This window comes from Drosophila miranda, chromosome XR, assembly GCF_003369915.1.
Source record: "Drosophila miranda strain MSH22 chromosome XR, D.miranda_PacBio2.1, whole genome shotgun sequence".
Taxonomy (NCBI): domain Eukaryota; kingdom Metazoa; phylum Arthropoda; class Insecta; order Diptera; family Drosophilidae; genus Drosophila; species Drosophila miranda.
In genome coordinates this window covers 27,036,111-27,056,621 of record NC_046674.1, presented here as the reverse complement: position 1 = coordinate 27,056,621, position 20,511 = coordinate 27,036,111, and the positions used below count along the sequence as shown (strand labels likewise).

The window sequence follows — 20,511 nt, the reverse complement described above, 5'->3', positions numbered from 1 at the left end:
TTTCCGCAAAAATACAGTTCCATCCACCATTTTCTTCGCTTTCCACTGAATTCAGATAAATGCATCTTTATTTTTCAAAGTCCTTCCTTATAATGAAATTCTTTATATTCTATACAATATTTTAGAGATTATTTCTTTTTCCTCCATTTTTCAGATATTTTTGAGATGGAGTTGGAATGCGATTTGGGTGCTATACAAAATGAGGAATTGCTGAGGAAAATGGTAAGTTCTGGCACAAGATCTTTATTTATAAAGTGATTTAAGGGAAATCATTCCACTCGTTTCCTTCGCTCTATTATTCTCAATTTCTCCACGATGCTTCACCCAACTTTAGGATATTTCTTTGAGATCTTTTGCAACCTCTTCTGGACACTTCTCCACCTTTATCTTAGCCGTTTCTCTCTTTCCCGCCATCGCCCACCTCGTCGGTAAGGTTCATTGCCTCTTTTCTGGAGCTGGACCTGGACCTGGACCCGTCCCTGATGCTGTTGTCATTGCCTTTAAAGAGCAGACCCAGACGACACTTTCCAGAATGGACCATACCCAGAGATGGGATTGGGATCCACTCAATCCAGTCACTCACTTAGTCAATCGCTCAGTCCATCAACCCAACCCAGTTCAACCTGACCAAATTGGGTCATTTATGGGGTTGCCTCTTGCTGTTGCTGTTCTCGTTGGCTGTTGTCGCGTCGCGACGAGTCGTGTCGCGCGGCGTGGGCCGCCACTCGTCTCCTGACTTGGCTCAGACGCTGGCAATAATCGTTAAAAAGTCGTTAGAAAAATCAATGGAAAAGCGATGACGATGACGACGACGACGCATAAGAGAGACCTGACCAAATAATGATCTATGTATGTATCTACAAAAAGCTGGCATCTGCATCAATAAAGAACAAGACACAAATATGTATCTACCAATGCAGGGTCGAAGATTTTAATACCCTCATGGTATCTATCGTCCATGGTATCTTCGATATAGTCAACAAATTTTGATCAGCTTTCTCAGTGCTCTGAGGAAAACCAAAAAATATCAGAACCAAATGAAAGGACAAATGTTTTACTAAGAATGGGTTTTTAGCTAATTGTTCCAAATGTTGTTGAATGATAAGATAAGGTGAGATTAGACAAGAAACTGCAACTTTCCACTTAAAAAAACAACCATTTTTTAGCACCAGCAACGGGTGTTTTCCCATGGTAAATGATATAGTAGCCCGATCTTGAAAGACGTTATAATAAATATGTATATATACACAGTTTATTGGTTTACTGATGCTTTTATCTCTGGTGTGGCAAAAATGTGGTCAAAATAATAATACCCCCATCGAGGGTATAGCAGACGCAGCAGACGATCCACACAGCCCACGCAGTCAGCGACGGTGTCGACGTCGACGCAGCCAGCCGGCCGGCCAATTGGGAAGCTGCGCAGTGGCATTGCTGCTGCTGCGCTGCCTGCTGCCTTCTTCTCTGCTGCTGGATGATAAAGCCTCGGATGAGTCATTGGCCATGAATCAATTTCAGCGTTTTGGCCTCTGGCCTGCCAGAATCAAGTTGCCCTTCCTCGCATCCTCCCCGCTATCTTCTGTTATTTTGCGTTTGGTCGTGCCTGCCCGCCTGCCTGCCTGGTCAGCCTGTTCCCCGCGTATCTGCCAAAGTGTATTATTACAAGGTGGGGCAGTGCCAAAGAACGCTCTCTATCATTGTGGTGGCCACTCAAACAGCGGGAGTGTGCCTCACCTGGTTCACATACAGGTAGAGAACACTGAGAACGGTCATGCTCTCCCCCTCGTCTGCGCTTTATTCTTCTGTCAGCCAGCGCTTTCATCGGATCCTCTCTAAGATGCTTTGCTCTCTTCTCCTTTTGCCATGCTGCATTGCTTGCCTACGCTGCCTTTCTACTCCTCTCTGTGCTGCTGTCCACTCATCTGATCAGCTCCTGGCGATGATGTCATGCAAGGCCTGACTTAAATGCGATGGAAGCTCTGCTGGGTCTCTAAGTTTGTGTGCGTGAAAGAGAGATAACCGAATGCTGCTGCTGCTGGCAGTCAGAGTATTCCTCCCTCGGCATTTCTGCTCTACATTTCAAAGAATGTGCATCCCTGGCATTCGGCAGAACAGAACAGAACAGAACAGAGCAGAGCAGAGAGCGTTGGCTGTTTCACGATTCAGGTCTGGCCATGAGGCCAGACTCGATTCGTTTCGATTCGACTCGATTAAGCCCCGGCGTGGGTTGTCCGTCGCTGCTGCTGTCGCTGCCACCGCCGTCGACGCTATATAAATCAATAAGCCAGAATCGAATTGGCACAGAGACACCCGCGTATGGCAAATGGCCAAATGCAGCAAGTGGTGGCCACTGTACAGTGGAAGCCCCTCTCTCTCTCAGCTTCGTCTAGTCACGACTACTGCGTCTACGTCTGCGCAACGTCTGCGCCACTATCATTCTCCCACCCCCTCCCTCTGTCTTACGTCTCGTCGATGAGTAATTTTGTTCGAAAACAAAATTTGTTGAATGTGGGCGCCCCTCCCTCACCAGTTACGATATTGGAACCCGATCGAGGGCTCTGGAAATAGTCCCCAACTCTTGGAATATACATATGGACATACATACATATGTATTTGTACATAAATACATATATCCTATTTGTTTACATAAATGTGAACACTATTATAATGCAACAATGACACCCACCCCTCGGCGGGCACTGATTGAGTGATTTATTTGTGGATTCACACACGGGCATGGTGACGGGAATGGTGACAGTGACACAGCGAAGGAGTCCCATTCCATTCTTTCTCGAAAGTTGCGAAAAATCAAGGCCGAACACGTTCATTGATGAACAAACAATATTTATTTTCAATATTGGCACGATCAATTATTGTAAAAAATGTAACCGAAAGAGGAGAGGATTGAAGCGTGGGCGGCAGTGGAGCAGACAAAAAGGGAAACAGCTGAACTTCTTTGGATTCCACCATTTCAAAGATATTACGCTTATACTTAGCACAGATAAATATAGGCAGTTTTGCAATCAGGACAGGTAAGGGAAGTCTCTGTCCAAGACTCGAAATCCAATTATTAGCAGAACTTACAGGTTATTTTACGCAAATAATGTGATAAGGAAATCAGCTATGGAAAACTTTTATATTTTTCCAGAAAAACAGAATCACAGTATACATAGTTGGATTTTTAGTACAAGTTGGGAAAAATTAGTGGGGTACAAAATCAACCTTTCTTCTGTGTTCCCGGAGGTCTGTGGCAAAAATCCTCACAGCCCTTTTTTCCATCAAAGAACCCGCACGGTTCTTTGCCCCTGCGGATTTCATAACATTCTTTAGTCTTATGATTGAAGCCCCAAGTGTTGTCAACATAGCATTTGAGCCGGCCGCCAGTGAGTACGCAGACAGCTAGATAAGTATGAAAATCCATTATGAGTTAGGTTCAAAAATCGACTTAATCTTACGTACTATTATAAATGGGACTTCCGGCGAAAGGATTACAAACGGGAATGGCAAGAAGGAATATAGTAAATAGGTTCCAGGCCTTCATTGTGACTGTAACAATAATTGCAGGCGAAGCAATATACATACATAGCTCTCAATACATACATTTTCATTTCGATGTGGTGTCAGCGAATAAATATTGTAATTTCTATGGATCGTTCTGCATGTTAAACTGAATAAATACATTATATGTATATGTATGTACGTATACATACACCACACCAAGGGTGTACTCATAGAATTCTTGTAAAATTTGTTTCGAAAAAGTAAAAATCGTTCGAAATGTATACAAATAAATCGTAGGGTATCACCGGTCCCCGAATTGCACCTTTTTTCCGTGTTGATATTTGGAAATATTAAAGGTTCGATCCAACCAATGATTGGAATGTGCTTGAATCATTTTTTTCCTGAACGCGGACCAGACCCTCCTTGTGGCTGCCACAGTGTCCTCGCCTGCTCCGGCAACGGACAAAACAGAGAGAGACCGCTGCCAAAGCTCAGCCCGGAGCGGAATCCGAGAGAAATTACACGCTCCCAAGACACTGTGCGGCAGGCAGAGTCGGGTCTCGTCATCTTCGCATTCGTAAGTATTCGTATTCGGTCATATCTCTCGGCTTCTGCTTCAGTCGCTGCTATTGCTGTTGCTGTTGCTGCTTCTGCCGTTGCTGCTGCTGCTGCTGCCGGCGTCAGCTGATGACGACAGCGTCTAAGCTTTGGGCCCGTCGCCGTCCACTTTACGCGGCTTTGATTCTGATTGGAAACTTCAGTCTGAATTATTTTGGTGCCTCGATTGCAACGTGCTCTGAACGCTCCGTGAAGCAGCAGCAGCCCCACACACAAAACCCAAACCCCAAAACCCAAATACAAAAGCCACGATCATTGTTTTTTGTTTTGATTGTTTTTTTTACCTGGCGGACGCAAAAAAAAATTATTGAAAAGTTTAAAATTATTAGCTTTTTGTTGCACGAGAAAAAGAGAGAAAAGGAACACACGACAGAACCTGAGATCAAGCCGCGACAAGGATTAGACACGTCTACCCAACAGCCGTATTCATTTCTCCTGTGTTTGCCGGTTTGCAACAAAAACAACAGCTACAACACGAAGAGAGGATCAGCGAAAAAAGTGGACTGAAGAGAGGAACATCAGCAACACATTTATCTCTCTGCCCAAACCAAAGCAACCCATCGCCTGAGGTAATTTATGTTCATACCCTACACTCCGAAGGCATGAGGGTATATTGGGTGTGGTTGAATTACGCATAACAGGGACCATTAAGGAGACTAACTTTACTGCAGACCACGAGCTTTTTAAAAGTTTTTCCACTTTAAAAGTTAGGCGGAAGTTGAAGTTATACATCCAGATGTATTCTATCGAATTCCAGCGTTCTATCGAAAACTTAAAAATTCGAGATAATTATAACAGCCAGAAAAAGCCAAAAAAGTTAATATTTCGAGCAATTAAAATTATTTTGTCTGTGTCAGTATCAGTTTCTTATAGTGCAAGCTATAAATCGAATTACAAGGTATCTTAACTGCCCGAATATATGTGCATACAAAAAGTTTTTACTTTCGGGAAGAGTCTGTGCGCAATATTGGGCGTCCTACGCTCTCGCGACTCTACCTTGAGCAACTTTCACACTTTCGCACACACACAGTTTGGCCCCTGCCTGCCTGTCCTCTCTCTCTCTCTTACTCTCTTGTTCTCTGTATCTTTTGACTTTGCACAACAGTTAGTCAGCAAACGGTTTTCGTATCTGTATCTATGTACTATGAATGCTTCTGTATCTGTATCTTGCCTAAGTGGCTGGTAAACAAACAAACGAACGGATCTTATCTGGGAATTAGTGCCCCGCTTGGGTCTTTCATCAGTTGATTGAAGAGTCCAAGTGGAAGAACAGCTGGTCGAAGGCGATGGCGGTGGCGGGGCTGCATAGCAAACCTTGCCCGCGGCCATATGCTAATCTGGAGTGCATCTAATTACAGTAGAACACGTTTCCACTGCCGTAGGCTGTTGGCCTTGGCGACTGGCTCTACCGTTCTACGACTTGTAAGAAAACGAGATCATAGCCAAAAGGGATCCCTGTCCGAGCCGGCATCGTTCTAGCCTTATAATTGGTCTCATTATTATGATAGATCTTCAGATTATAAAATTGTTAATTTTTGTGGTGGGGGTCGATGATCTCATAGGGAAATCTATTCTATTATTTTCACTCTATCAAAGATCTGTTAGGTTCAGCAACCACAGGAAAAAAACTATTCCTAAACGTGGAGAGTTGTGAAGTTTTGTGGGGAAATTTTATATCAGATCACATTTTTCCAGTAATTGAATGATCAGTCACTTGCGTGAAAACTTCTTTACGCCAGATCAGCTATGGCCACTCACTGAATTCATATCTTTCCAAGATCAATTGGAGGATATATTTTTATGGGCTTCTCGAATTATAAAAACGAATAAACCACACTTTCATTCAATTAAGGTTCAAGTGCGCTATGTGTAGATTGAAACTCATGAAATCTGATTCAAATCTGATATATGATTTCGGGAAAGCATCGGAATTTATCAAGAAATCGTGATATCAGCTCGTATAGATTTTATTCGACGAAACTACGTGATTGCGTATTGAATGGATTTTGAGATATTCGATATATTTCGTTCGAATATGATCAATCTCTGATGGAGTTTCGAGGCCTTTTATATGCGGAATCAGTTTGATGTGAAGTACGAGTAATCACAAATCATTGTGAGGAACGGTACGGAGCGGAACTCCGAATGCAGTAATAAATAAAACAAAGTTATTGTGTGGACTCCGTTATGCATAAAGATATTCTCCCATTCGCTTCGTATGAGATCATTTCGACTACTTTTTGAGATTGAGGGAGATCTCTGCTGTTTCGCGTAATTTCCACACAAATATGGCTACGATGTATGCGATGGGGATACGACGGATTCATCGGCCATATATCAAGTTTGCATTAAAATTTTCAATGCGTGTGCGATGCCTACATATCCCCCATACCCCCTACCAAAACCACATATGTACCCCTCTGTACACACGACAGCACTTGACAGCTGTCCATCGATCAAAACGAGATAGAAACAAAGACAAAAACGAAGTTATACGATTTTTTTCCCATGGCGTACAGTAGAGCCCCCGGATTGGTGCTTAGTATGCAGGCGGGGGACCACGAAAGTGCTCCACTTTCGGAGGACAGAACACATGGTAGAGGGGGTGGGCATTGACTGGCTGGGGGCATGTTTTATTCACCTGGGGCGATGTCATACCCAAAATAAGACGAAAAACAATTAACAGCAGAACCGAAAAATCGAAAACAAAATAGAAAAAAAAAACAAATACAAATAATACCGTCTACGACAGCGCAAGCATAAACATGTCTCGCTCGCTCTCGACTTTGCGGCCGCCAGCGCAAGATATATTAGCTAGAAGGTATGGCAGTTACAAAAATATTTACACTAATATACATGTGTATATATAAGCCTTTGATTCATATGATATTGTATGCGATATTTCACACTTATCAAAATCTAAAAGTGAAACAGCTGCCGCATAGAGGGACGCTCTTTGGGACTTTTGTACCCCTCTTAATTATAGTGCATTGCCGACGTCGACGTTAGCGTACACGTCAGCGACGCTTTGCCGTCGCTGCTGTGCTGCTGCTGCTGACACAATTCTGATTCGCAATTGGCAATGCTCTGGGCCGTCGGCACTGGATGACGGACGGACAGAGGCAATTAGGTCGCTTGCATATTAAAAGCCATCAAAATTGAAACGAAATTGGTATAAAAATAACCACTGACGCCCCAAGTCAGAGATTGGTGGTGGGTGGGTGGGCTGTGCGATGTAGTGGGGTGGGGAGGTGTTCAAAGTGCAAAACAATTTCATAAATTGAACTGATTGCCGATGGACGCCACTCTCGACGCTCTCTCACTCACTTTCTACAGTACGCCGCCGCTCTGCCGTTATCTTTGCCACACTGCACAAAAACAAGGTCAAAATTGTATTTAAAAAATATCACCTATGCCAAAAATCGGCTGAGTTACGGGTATTGCATGTAAACTATGCTACATCCAACTCCAAGGTTTCTTTGGGGTCTTTTTGGCTGATATTTCGGAGAACTGTTGGAAAAATATTATATAATAGAAATATACCACAAAAATGAAATCAGAAAATGAGGTGAAAAAAGTATATGAATTTTTCTCAGTGTACCCTTTCTCTACTGCTCTCTCTATCCCTTTTTGATCACTCTTCAATGCCAAAGCGCTGCCCACGCACCAAGAGACAACAACAGGTGGCGCTGTAGTGCCTTTGTTTTGCTCTCTCACCGTCGCCTGCTGATCTCTCTCTCTCTCTCTCGCGTTCTCCCCCCCTGTCTTGATAGCCAGCTATCTACACTACGAAATTCTTGGGGCTTATCTCCATTGATATGCAATTGAAAGGTGGGGGGAAAACAGTTAATCATGTGTTATTCGTAGCGTTTTGCACAATGGAATGACCCACTTGGAATTCTCCGCCCTCCACCCCCGGAAACTGTTGAATAAGTTTCAGTTGTATTCACGTCGTATTACTTTAGCAGATAAACATACATAAATCTGGCATAGGAATGATGGGTCTGTCATGTGTATCAAAAGCTTCCTTGTTTCAATTAAGTTTTATTAAATATTAATTTTCATAACAAATTCTTGCCAAAAAACCGCGGGGAAAAATGACAACGCGCAGCGTTGACCTCCAAAGCTGACACGGCAGCAGAAAATAAAAAAAAAAACATTTAAATGAACGGCACAAATGAAATGAAACCAAAAAAATAACAAAAACAACTAAATGAAACACAGAAAACTTTATAATAATTTATCAGCATTCGCACATCAACAAAATCTCGCACGTCACGTCATCATCATCATCATCATCATCTGTCGCAGCAACAGCAGCAGCAGCAGCAGAGAGAGACAGCGATCCATCCATCCATCCATTCTTCATCATTAGTGGAGGAGGGCGGCCTGCAGTCAGCGCCAGCGCCGGCGTCGACGCCAACAGGTTGCCGGGTGCCGCCGCTGCAGAGGTGCGAAGACTGCTGCTGCTGCTGCTGCTGCTGCTGCTGCTGTTGTCGTCGTCGTCGTCGGCTTCAACTGGTTATCATGGGCGCTTTTAGAAATTACGTCATTCGTGGAGTGCTGTTGGGGCCCGAGAGCCGAACCGAACCTGAGCCGAGGTCGGGGCTGGCTCTTCAGGTCTAGACAGAGTCGTCGGTTGGCGTACAATGTGTATTTAGAATAAGGTGAGAAAGCTACTGAAGCGCTCTCACGCTAGTCGACTAGTCGGCGAGACAGATGGAGTGGCCATCAAAATAGACATCTCAAAGAGCTGCTAGGCCTCACCCCCATATAAATACACCCTGGGCGGCTCTGACTCTGACGACGACCAGTTCTTGCAGAAACGTTTTTTCAGACACGCACATGCACATGCACACGCACACACACACAGAAAATTGCATTTATGTTTTTTTTTTTCTTTGTCAATACCATCTATTGGCTGAGAGAAATGAGTGAAAGCGGGTCCAGCCAGCGCCATCTGTTGTGCCATTTGGTCTTTGTGTAGCGAAAAAAAATAAATAATAAATTTACGGTTTTTGTGGCCAAATGGTAATGATTGAACCAAAAAGAAACCACTCGGCCATCAATCATTGGAATTGTACGGATATGATGACCGGCTATTGGGGAGATTTCACTACTATCCATAGATAGATATGGTGGGAAATACGAGTACAGCAATAGATAGTAATCGTACGAATATTCCCATACAATCGTAAGGTTAGTAAAGAGCATTTTTGATTCGTAATTCATAACCATCTGTTGGCTGGAAACTGATACATATATACACCCTGGATCCATTCTAAAATGCGCTGCTATATCAGAATATTTATGCATAATGCAATAAAATTTTGCTAATTTACAACTACAATCCTACAAACCTTCAAAAGTCTCGGAAACCCATCCCATCGCCAACTTAAATAATGAAAGTTTGAAACGAGCTCAGGAAGTTCTTCCTGAATTAGGCACTCCCTCTCTCTCGCTCTGTTGATCGAGAACGGTGTCATTATTGTTAATACAAATGTTAATGTTACTTGACATGTTTTTCCGCTGAACAGTTCGGTGTGGTGATATCACCATCGCTCGCTTCAACTTCAGTAAATTTGTTTGCCAACAACATTTGTTGATTGCTGCTCGTTCCTGTTCCCCTGCCGCCTATCATCATCCACCTTTCTAGATTGTTTTTAAAAAAATAGTAATGATGTATTTATGATTTAATCGTACTTATGTACATATGTATGTATGTACATGCCTATGTGCTCGCATGGGGCTCTTGTTGTGCTGATCCACTGCTTATCGGTCAGTGTTTCGTTCGATGTATTCGGGTTTTCAGCAGTTTATTTTTAAGCTAAGGTGTCAGTCCATCGATCCACCGATCCACCGATACACATACCGATACGATTTACGGTCCCATTCCGATACGCAAGCTCATAATCAAAAAATTTAGCAGACTTAGATCCGGTTGTATTTCATGGTATTTTGGATGATGATCGTTTTAGCTATTTAATCATCAATCGAAATCCCATTCCAGTCCTGAGTTTTTTCAGCTTTCAGTCTTGCAGAATATAATCCCTTGTTTCGATTCCTGAAGTTAATTCAGATCAAGCGATTATCATTAATGAAATCTATTTGGAGTTTAGATTTCTTCGAAATCTTTCAGATTGCTCAGAGATTTAGCAAAACATGTCTTGTGCATGGCGAGGGACATAGATGCACGCCGATTAGGGTGGTTTTTGCTTATGTTCTTTAAAAATATATTCGATGGAGTGTCGATTCGATTCGTCTAGAGTTCCACCATATTTGCACATTGCATGGTTTCCCGTGAAAGAATTGAAATAGAATCCGTTAACAAATAGGGGGCGGAATCTCTTTATCATTTCTTGGGAATCGAACACGAAACGAAACAGCATTGAGTCGATTTCTATATGGCTATATGGCACTGGTTGCTGACTCAGTTCTGGCTGGACTGTGTGTTGGCTGGCCGGCTAATTGGAGGGGGGCGATTGGGGGAGGAGCACTGTGGCGAACTGCCGTCTCTGGGGGGCGCCATAAAAGGCGTGCTAGTCGCAGCTTGGAATGGCGAGCGACTTTGAGCACGCGTGGGCTTTGCACTCCACTCCATTCCACTCCAATCCACTGCGATTCCACTTCACCTCATCTCTACACTCCACTCGATTCAACTTGAGCTGGGGGTCTAATTGGCTCAAGGACAGAGGCACTATATTTGTGTTTTGTGAGATCTGTTTGGGATACTTACACTTTTATTATGTTTGTTTCCCTTTTTGCAGTGGCAGCAGTCCGAGGACAGCGAACGCAAGAAGCAGATCCGATCGCATCTCTACAAGCTGCGAGAGTCGCGTCTCTGCAATCTCTACAGGCACGAAGCGGACCCAATGGCGGAGCCCCAGGGAAACGGTAATGGTAATGGAACGTCGTCGCTGACTGGATTCGGGGCCAAGGATCCCCTGGCCACAAGCCACGGAGACGCGCTGCTGGACCAGAATTTCCAGAGCCTCAAGTCCAAGGAGGTGCGCGACTCGATGAGCCCCACCCATGAGCTCAAGTTCCATTCGATGACCCTCACGCAGCCGAGCAGCACGGGCTGGGATGTGCAGACCTCCTCGGAGGTCAGTCCCGATGGCAGGGCCTTCCGCACGGAAACTCTGGCCAAGACAGATGGTAAGTCTTGACCACCGTTTTTTTTGTTCTCTCTGTCTGAGCATCAAACCTAACCCAGTCCCTTGTCAGATAGATGTATGTGTGTGTCTAACTCTGTTCCACCTCTCTCTCTGTTTGTACGTATGTCCATCTCCTGCCATGTCCTGCCTCTATGCTGAATCTGCAATCATGGTGCTGGGCTCCAGGCATTGAGAAGCTCAATGGTGGCGGCCTGGCCGAGTTCAAGGGAAGGAACGAGCAGAGCTCGAGTGCCTCGCACCAGGGGGATGACCAGAACTACGTGAAGAAGGCCTCGGAGAGCACCAACACCCAGCTGCAGGAGAAGGTGGTGTTCGGCGATGAGAATAGCGGACGCACCGAGATGAAGGTGAGCTCCACCTCCACCTCGTCCTCGTCCACCAAGAAGGTGGTGTCATCATCCTCCTCGAAGGTGGACTTCGGGGATGAGCCCGCCCAGCCGCGTTACCTGATGGATGACCAGGAGAAGGTGTACCAGCAGCAACATCAGCAGCAGCAACAGCGTGAGCAGCGCGAGTGGGAGGAGCAATGCCGCATCCAGGAGAAACGCGTCCAGGAGCAACGCATCCTGGAGCAACGTATCCTCCAGGAGCAACAGCAGCGCCAACAGCAGGAGGAGCGCTACTCGGAGAGTCGCGAACAGAGCAACAGCACCAGGAACGTCCAGACCCAGCAGCACTACGAGGAGAACAAGCGGTATGTGGACATGGACAAGGCCTCGCCCGAGTATCAGCGCCACGTCCAGCATTTGATGTCCCAGCCCGGCGAGATCATCTCTAATACGGTGGAGTACCCCAAGCCCAATGTAAAGATGATCACCACGGTGAAGCGCCTGCCCGATGGCACCATTGTCAAGAACAAGCGCTACGAGACCGAGCAGGTAAATCCACAAACTCAGCGCCAAACTCAGAGCCAGACGCAGACCCAGACCCAGAGCCAGACCCAGCGACGTACCCAGGATGTGCATGACAGCCATATCCGTAATCAGAGCCAGAACCAGAGCCAGCCTCAGGATGTGGTGGACAATGCAGAGCCACTGGGACGTCGTCCTGGGCAACAACAACAGCCGGTGGATCAAGAGCAGCTGACTCAGTCGCAGAGCTTCTCCTCTGTGAAGAAATCGAGTCGCCGCTTCTCCACGGAAACCACCTCGGAGACCGTCGAGGAGTTTGATGATCGCGGACAACCCATCACCAGCTCTCCCGCAGTCCGTCCCACTGCTCAGTCTCCGCGCCAGCCGGCGGCTCCTCCAACCAGTGACTTCTCCACTCACGGATTCCCCTCGGTGCGGCCAAACAAGCCCACGCAGGAGTTCTCCAGCCAGAGGCCCTCGAACGAGGAGGAGGAGGTGGTGGTGGTCAAGTCGGAGAAGAGCCGCAATGTCAAGCAGAGCACCAGCTCTCAGCGCACCATCGAAACGGAGATTGTGGGAGATGATCAGCATCAGACCCATCATCGTCCGCAGAGTCAGCCCCAGATAGCAGCCCCTACTCCCAGCTGGGAGCAGCCGGCAAGTCCTAGGCGTCAGCCTGTGGATGACTACAGCACCCATGGCTTCCCCTCGGTGCGCTCCCGACCAGATCAGCCGGATGGTGAGGTGATTGTCACGTCGAAGTCGGTGAGCCGCAACCAGAGCGCCAGCCACAAGTCGCAGACGGAGCGCATCATCGAGACGCAGGTTGATCAGGACTATCCAAAGGCCCCCCGCAGCCACACCCACACCCACTCCATTACTACCCACTCGCATTCACCCCAATCTACTGGCCAACCGGCCAGTCCACGCCGAACCCATCCGAGCACCCATGGCTTCCCCTCGGCCCGATCTCCCACACGGCCCACGCCCGACTCTGCAGCGCGTCGCCCCGCCGCAGGCGCTCGTCCTGGAACTAGACCTGGAAACGCCCCGAACAGCTCGGACACCACGACCACAACCACGACCGTAACGCGTCGCCAGCTGCAGAAGGAGCGCGAAGTGGACGCCGCCCATCGGGCTTTCGCAGCTTCGCTGCGCAGCAGCTCGCCGGCGGATAGCACCACTTCGGTGGGATCGCACCACCATCAGACGCCACGTTCGAGCATCTCCTCGACCCGCACCTACCGCCGAGAGGGGCGTGAGGGCTCGCATGACAGCCAGGCGCCCTCGGAGTCGAGTCGCATTAGCACCACAACGGTGACAAGGCAGACGGCGGGTGGATCAGCACCAGCCACTCCCAAGACTGTGGCCAAAACGCCGCCGCCGCAGCAACAGGTGGTTAAGCAGCAGCAGGTTACTACCAAGACGATCAGCAACGAACCCAAGTCGCCCACTCAAAAGGCGGCAACGACCACTGTAACGACCACGACAACCAGCACCACCAAGACAGGTGGTGATGGCGGTCCATCCTCTCCGACAGCAGCAGTAGCCCCACCATCTCCGACACCAGCAGCAGCTCCAGCCAGTCCCGCTCCAGTTCCAGGTACGAAATAAAGAACAACAAAATAAAATGAAAATCTCAGATAAAAAAAAAAGAAAAAAAATATAAAAAGTAATCAAGATGAATCTATATACTTACTATATATACTCCTATATCGGAAAAACTATGAAAAACTATGTATATGAATGTACTATCCTTCAGATAACAAGCTATCACAGTATACGTATACTACCACTAAGCCTGGCGACATATTCTCTCTGCCACCAACTCCAACTCCAACTACTCCTCCTACTATTAACAACGAACCAACAACAACACTAACCACCAATAAAGACAACACCACAGCCACAGCCACAGCAGGCAGTGGCACAGGCACAGGCACCACTACAACCACCACAGCAATCCCTACAGCAACAAGAACCATCTTAAGCGACAGCCAAGAACAAGAACCCATCCGAAAGGTAAAGGTGATCGCAAACGAAGCGCATGAAACGGTGGCAGTGGCGGTGGCAGAACCGCCTTGTGTGAAGCGTCAATACTATCAGCTGGGACCCGAAACCCTCAGCGAGGGGGAACCCATGCCCCGTCCCTCAGAGAGCGTTGGTAAGGCATCTCCCGAATAAACGTTAAAGATATTGAACAACCCCCAAAGCAACCAGCAACCAATCTTTTTGTAAATGCCTATGCTCATTATTTTCTTTTTGTTTTCTTTCGAAACTGTTTTTGCAAATAAATATAATACCGAAAAAACAAATGCAATGTTTGAAATGTTCAATGTCTTGACCCCCAACGTGCACCATACACACACACACACACACGCGCCACACGAACACATAAGCCATAAAGAGAGGCGTCCGTCTCTCCTGAAGGACGATTAACAACAAACAACAGCCTGTAGCGCAAAACTCTTCTCTAACTCTTCCACTAATGGGCCGAAAAGGGTCTTTGCCTGTCTATACAAAAATCTGTGCCTGTTTTGTCGCCTGCCGCCTAACCCCCGTAGCCGTAGCGCGTAGAGAGCATCCTAACCCGTAGTAGCAGCCGCAACCCGTAGTCGTAACTAATCCATTAACTGGGAAAAAGCCACAAAACACACCAAAAACCCCAAACCCCAAGCACAGTAGTAGATCTACGATCTATGGCCCACCTGTCTCCCCTCGAAAACCCGCTGATGACCTGCTCCCGTTGATGTCTACTCCCCGCAGCCACCAAGCAGAAAGCGCCACCCAAGATGCGAAACCAGCCGAACCACAATCGAAACTACGACGATGATCAGAATGAGCCCGAACACGAACCCAAACCCCTTGCCAGTTCCAGGGGCAGTTCCAAGTCGCCGAGCGTTGAACGCCGACCGGTCTTCAGGGAAACCACGTTCGAGGGCAGGCGTGTCTCCCAGCCAGAGGAGGATGTCCTGCTCATTGAGGAGCAGATCCTTATCGATGAGACCTTGATTCAGTCACAGCCCAAGCCCAAGCCCAACCAAAGCAGCCCCGAGCCGAGATTGCCCAGATCCAGGGCTCAGAGTCCCGAGAAACCGCGGGTTTCTCCACGACAGAGCCCTGAAAAACAGCCGCAGCATCCGCTGTCAGGAACTCGTCGTCCAAGCGTCGAGAAACAACTGCCGGCCAAGGAGAGCCCCCAGAAACCAGCGGCGGCGACAACGGCGCCACGGCAGGGCAGTCCCGAGAAGCAGTTGCCCAGCAAGTATTCGACTCCCACTACCATGGGGCGTCCCAAAAGCCCTGAGAAATCGGAGCTGGAGAGGGCTCAGAGTCCAGAGAAAGAGCCTGGATTGCCTAGAAGATCTTTCCAGTTGCCCAAAGAGAGCAGCCCCTCCCAGAAAACAGCACCCGAATGGCAGAGTCTGCCAAAGGCTCAAACTCCCTCAGAGCCGGGACTGCCAACAAGTCCTCAGAGGGCCCAGAGTCCAGGGAAGGAACCAGCTTTCTCCAGGGGATCACCCCGACAGAGTCCCGAAAAGGAGAGCCAGAGTCCCAAATCTCTAACCCGAACCAATCCATCAATTCAGCAGAAACGAGAGGAGGATCTCTTCCGCAGCACGATCACTACCACTCAGACACGAACAACGAAGAAGAATCTTAACGATGAATTTCTAACGAACGAACGCCAGAGCCAGCCCCAAAACGAAAAGGAAAGGCAACCGCAACAGCAACCGCAAACCCAACCCGAAGAAGCCATAGAAAGTCCAGATGGTGGTTTATTCTCCAAAGGAGGCGACTCCGAGCCCGAGCCAGTGGAGGAGGGAGCGGCTCCTACTTATCGCAAAAAGGGTTTGAGCCGTCGCGAGACTTTCGAGGATCGTTGTCGCAAGATCCTGGGCATGGAGGAGGATGGGGATACCCAGGGAAGCTACATAACGCGACCCAACGATGATGATGGTGATGATGATGATGATGATGATGATGATGATGATGATGATGATGATGATGCAGATCGGAATCAGGAAGAGGAGGATGAGCAGAAGATAAGGCAAACGACCACAACAAAGACGGAGACCATTGAGGTAAAGATCGAAGACTGCCTCGATGACGATGATGATGATAATGATCAGCCATCGCGTCGTGTCACCGAGACCTTTGTGGTGCGCACCCAGCCGAAAATCAAGGTAGAGGAGGCCCAGCCGCAGCAAGAGCTCAGTGAGCTCTTTGTGGATGTGGAGGAGCCCTCCAAGGAAGAGGAGGATCTGCCCAGGAATCCCAAAGGGGACGCCGAGACCATCAATGTGAATGAGGAGACGACGATTTTTATTACCAAGCGACCCTCAAAATCACCCTCGCCTTTGCCCAAGACTACCCTGAAATCCGCCTCCAAATCTCCATCGCCTTCGTCTTCTCCTTCGCCATCTTCGATTCCCATTTTCGAGCCAGAACCAGAGACGACGAGCTTCATCACCGAGAAGACCATTGATTGCCAGAGCAAGACCATCAAAAAGTCACTACCAGAAGGAGGCTACACCACCAAGAAGTCTCCCCTCAAGAAAGTGGAACCCCAAGAGGAGCTACCCAAGAAACGGCCAAGTGTAACGACGAACACAAAAACCGAAACCGAACGTCGCAATTCACGCACCTCCTCCTCCAAGCAGGCACCCAACCCACACCCAAAGGCTACCGCCCCGAAGAGTCCCAGAAAGGAGTCTTTGACGGGTCGAAAGCCGGAGTCAGCTCAGGCCAAGCGTGACAGTGTGGTGGAGGAGACACGCACCAACACCACCACTACCACTACGACGAAAACAGGACGAAAGCCCAGCGATGCCAGTCCCAGTGCCAGCGCATCACCATCAATCAAGGATCGCCTGCGCTCTTCGCCACGTAAGCAGAAGCCCCAGTCCCAACCCCAGAGCCAGAACCAGACACCAATAAAAGTGGATCATGTGGATGGGGACACCACCACCTCCCCAGATGTGAGTCCAACGCGGGGAGAGCGTCGTCGGTCGAGTAACATTTCCGTGCACACGGAGATCATCATCGATCACACGGCCCCGAAGTCGCCCCGGACCGAGCGTAGGCCCCAGCTGATAGCCGCCTTGAGCCCTGCCGCCGCAAGGAAGTTGCCGGTGACCGAGCGCAAGGATTCGGCACCCGTGCCACGGGTGACGCGACGCGATAAGGCCGACAAGGTGATGCGCTCCACTAGTGAGAACATCATCAAGGTGGTCAACGGGCAGAAGAGCCCCATCGCGAAGAACCCATCCAAGCAGCAGCCCGAGATGAGCAGCCTGAGGCCCGTGGAACGTGGCAGCCGACCCAGCAAGTGCTTCACCACCAAGACCATCAATCTGAGCGAACAGCTGCTGGTCAATAGCGAAGACATGATCATCGACATCCAGCAGGCAAAGAGCTCCAGGGAACCGTCGCCGGATCGCATCGTACCCACGCCGGTGAACGCCGCGATGGACAAGGACACGGGCAAGCCGCGTTATCCCGATGTGGTCCAGGAGCCGGACGATGAGCCGCGCAAGAAGCCGCAGGTTACCAACATACCCATCTTCGAGGAGGCGGCCAATGCCTATGTTGGCTGTCAGATCTCGGAGCTGCGCAACTCCAATGGCCTGGACGATGACATACTCGACAATCCCATGGTAGAGGCGCCCCAGAGCCTGGACTATCCCACAACCAGCAGCCCCAGCACCAGTACCGACCAGTCCCATCCCGTGGAGCCTGTACAGCCGCAGGACACCGACGAGTGCCTGCTTAGCGTCCACGAGAAGGTTTCTCGCTTCACCCACTCCGCCGAACAGGTGAAGCAGCCACGCAGCTCTGTCCCCTTTAACCGGGAGTTCGACGAGAATGCCAAGATACCCGAGAACGATGAGTGCCTGCTGAGCATCAATCAGAAGGTGGACAAGTTCCTGCGCACCGCCGAGAATATCACCAGGCAGCCGCTCACGCCTACCCCCAGTCGGGAGTTGGAGCGCCCGCGCCCCAGCTTCGAGGAGATCGATGAGGAGCTGCGACAGGATGACTGCACCCTGAGCGTCTCTCAGAAGGTGCACAAGTTCATTGACACCGCCGAGAAGCTGGCCCCGACAGCGCCACAAAAATCGCCACGCCTAGTGGCCAGCATCGAAAGACACATCTCGCGGCAAGATACGGACTTGGAGCAGGAATCGGAACCGGAACTGCAGTCGGATCGAGAGGAAGAAGAATATCCCAAGCAGCCCCAGGTGGAGTCGGAAGAGGAGGAACCTCTGCCCATGACCAAGAGTCACACCACAGCCATTGAGCTGAAGCGGCAAAAGGACATCCTCAACCGACCATCGGTCTTTGGACAGCCACGTGCCACAGAGGCCCTCCGTAAGCCATCCATCGTGTCCAAGCAGAATGGTACCAAGCTGCGTTCGACTCCGAGCAGCACCAGCACCAGCACCAGCCTGATCACCGAAGAGCGTCGATCCTACAGGAATCAGACCACAACTGGTAGCACCATCACGGGCAAGCCCAAGTCACCCCAGCAGCCAAGCAGCACCCCCAGGGGAGCTACCCCATCGAAACCCACAACATCTGGAGGCTCTCCAACTAAGCCCACAACAACTGGGGGTGGCTCCAAGCGTACCATGGAGCATGTCAGCCAGAAGCAGTGGGTAATCAGCGATGTTGATGTGGACGTGGAGGTGGTGGGACCACCACCACCGACCCACAGCAACAGCCGCAAGCCTCAGTCGCGTACCCGTTCCCGTTCGCCTTCTGCCTCCCCCTCACGCTCGTCGCCCTCCCCATCATCGTCGCCGTCTCGCTCACCCAGTAGACGCAACACTGGCACCACCAAATCCAACTTGAACTCGACCACCGCCAGCGTAGTTAAGACAACCACTGAGCACCACCAACAGCACCAGCACAGCCACAGCCCCAGTCAAAGGCACAGCCCCAGCAGCACCACCAAGCAAAAAAGTCCAATGCCCACTTCAAGCCCAAGTCCAAGCCCGACTAACCACCCAAGCAAAACCATAGGTACAGCCACAACAGCTGATCCCGAACCCCATGTACACGTTGAATCCCTTCCAGCAATCACAAATGGCAGCGGGGTAGGACGCACGGTAGCCACACGCAGGAATGTGTTCGAGAAGACACCACCACAGCAGGCAGCCCCAACAAGCACAACAGAGCCACAGCCTGGCGGGCGTCGTCCCTCGTACATGGATCACACCAAGAGCTCGCTGGAGCACATAAGACGTGACTCCCTGGAGATCAATAAGAACAACTATTCGCGCAAGTCCTCAGTGGAGGATGACTCGGGCCTGGAGCCACGCAATCCGAATACCTCGGTGAAGTTTGATGTGCCCAAAAAGGAGGATAAGATCAAGCTGAAGATCGATCTGGAGATTGAGGAGATCTTCGATCTGCAGGTACTCGAACAGCTCCTGGAGACAGTGAGCAGCTACGAGATGCGTCGCCGGATACGCGCCCAGATGCGGCTCATCAGAAAGAACATGATCAATGCGGGGATTACCACCACAACCACTACCACTACAACGACGGTGAAGACCTCTCCCAATGCTGCAGCCCCACTGGCATCGCAGCAGCCGAAGAAGCAGCCCCAGCAGGAGGCGATCCCCCCACGCGATCGTAGTCGCAGTCCAGAGGCTAAGTCCATCAGCAGCAGCCTCAAGGGAGTGCGAACCACCAGCACCACGAGCAGCAGTTCCAGCACCAGAAGACAGCGAGGAGAGCAGGTGGACAGCACCACAGGCACAGGTGGAGCAACGCCTCAGGGCAAGCCGCCGGTGAAGCCACGAGAGAGGAGCGCCAGTCCGGCCCAACGCCGTCGCAGCAGTCCCCCCGGCAAGCAGTCGCCTGTGAGCACTACCACCACCACCACTCGAACTTCGAACAACGGGGCTGGTTCACGTGCTGGTACACCCAGCAAACCAGCACACCAGGGACCCATCTGGGCAGATCGCACTAAGGTGCTCAAAGGTCACGGGCCCGTCTCGAATGGTGGATCCAGTCCGCGAAAGGGATCTGCCACGAGCACCACTAGCACCAGCTCCACCGGAAAGATGACCCGAACCCTTCAGAGCACCAGCACTAGCTCCAGCTCCACCGCCAGCTCTAGCACCAGGGCAGCCAAGCCCAAGCAGCGCGAGGAGGACTCCATTACATCAAGCTACGGAGTGGGACCCACGGACGAGAATGGACTGCCCCTCTTTGGGATAAGAGCGCTCAAGAAGAAAAGCCAGCCAGCACCGTGTGAGACCAAGCAAGGTGACAGGATAAACATAAGCCACATATTCCTTAGATACAAATACTAATCCTAATTTGAATACCAATTCCTTTACCGTTTCCCA

At 49.6% G+C, this 20,511-nt stretch overlaps 2 protein-coding genes across 15 annotated transcripts in view; one reads left to right on the top strand and one right to left on the bottom strand.

Moving 5' to 3' along the window:
- The window catches only part of LOC108165461 (serine/arginine repetitive matrix protein 2), a 45,099-nt gene that overhangs the window by 2,977 nt on the left and 21,611 nt on the right, over positions 1 to 20,511 (top strand). For 9 of the 14 annotated variants that reach the window (XR_004471698.1, XR_004471697.1, XM_033388086.1 and 6 more), the window contains exons 2-6: positions 155 to 222; positions 10,884 to 11,274; positions 11,460 to 13,748; positions 13,908 to 14,309; positions 14,912 to 20,428. Coding sequence is in view for 7 of the 14 variants with exons in the window: in XM_033388086.1 (XP_033243977.1) it covers positions 166 to 222; positions 10,884 to 11,274; positions 11,460 to 13,748; positions 13,908 to 14,309; positions 14,912 to 20,428 (8,656 nt within the window). In the remaining 7 variants the exon portion in view is untranslated. Of the gene's footprint in view, positions 1 to 154; positions 223 to 4,498; positions 4,686 to 10,883; positions 11,275 to 11,459; positions 13,749 to 13,907; positions 14,310 to 14,911; positions 20,429 to 20,511 lie in introns of those variants that run through there. The other 5 variants (XR_004471701.1, XR_004471700.1, XR_004471699.1 and 2 more) reach the window with 5 other exon arrangements.
- On the bottom strand, positions 3,115 to 3,568 carry LOC108165479. Its single transcript, XM_017301530.2, has 2 exons — positions 3,457 to 3,568; positions 3,115 to 3,396 (listed from the first exon to the last, which is right to left on the bottom strand). Exons 1-2 carry the CDS (start codon positions 3,536 to 3,538, stop codon positions 3,215 to 3,217), a joined length of 264 nt encoding a protein of 87 aa, XP_017157019.2. The 5' UTR covers positions 3,539 to 3,568; the 3' UTR covers positions 3,115 to 3,214.

Excerpts from the sequence above, each read along its gene's own strand:
- LOC108165479 (XM_017301530.2), bottom strand. The coding sequence starts at position 3,538 with ATGAAGGCCTGGAACCTATTTACTATATTCCTTCTTGCCATTCCCGTT. Across the intron at positions 3,397-3,456 it reads CGGAAGTCCCATTTATAATA|CTGTCTGCGTACTCACTGGC; the intron begins GTACGTAAGATT and ends ATACTTATCTAG.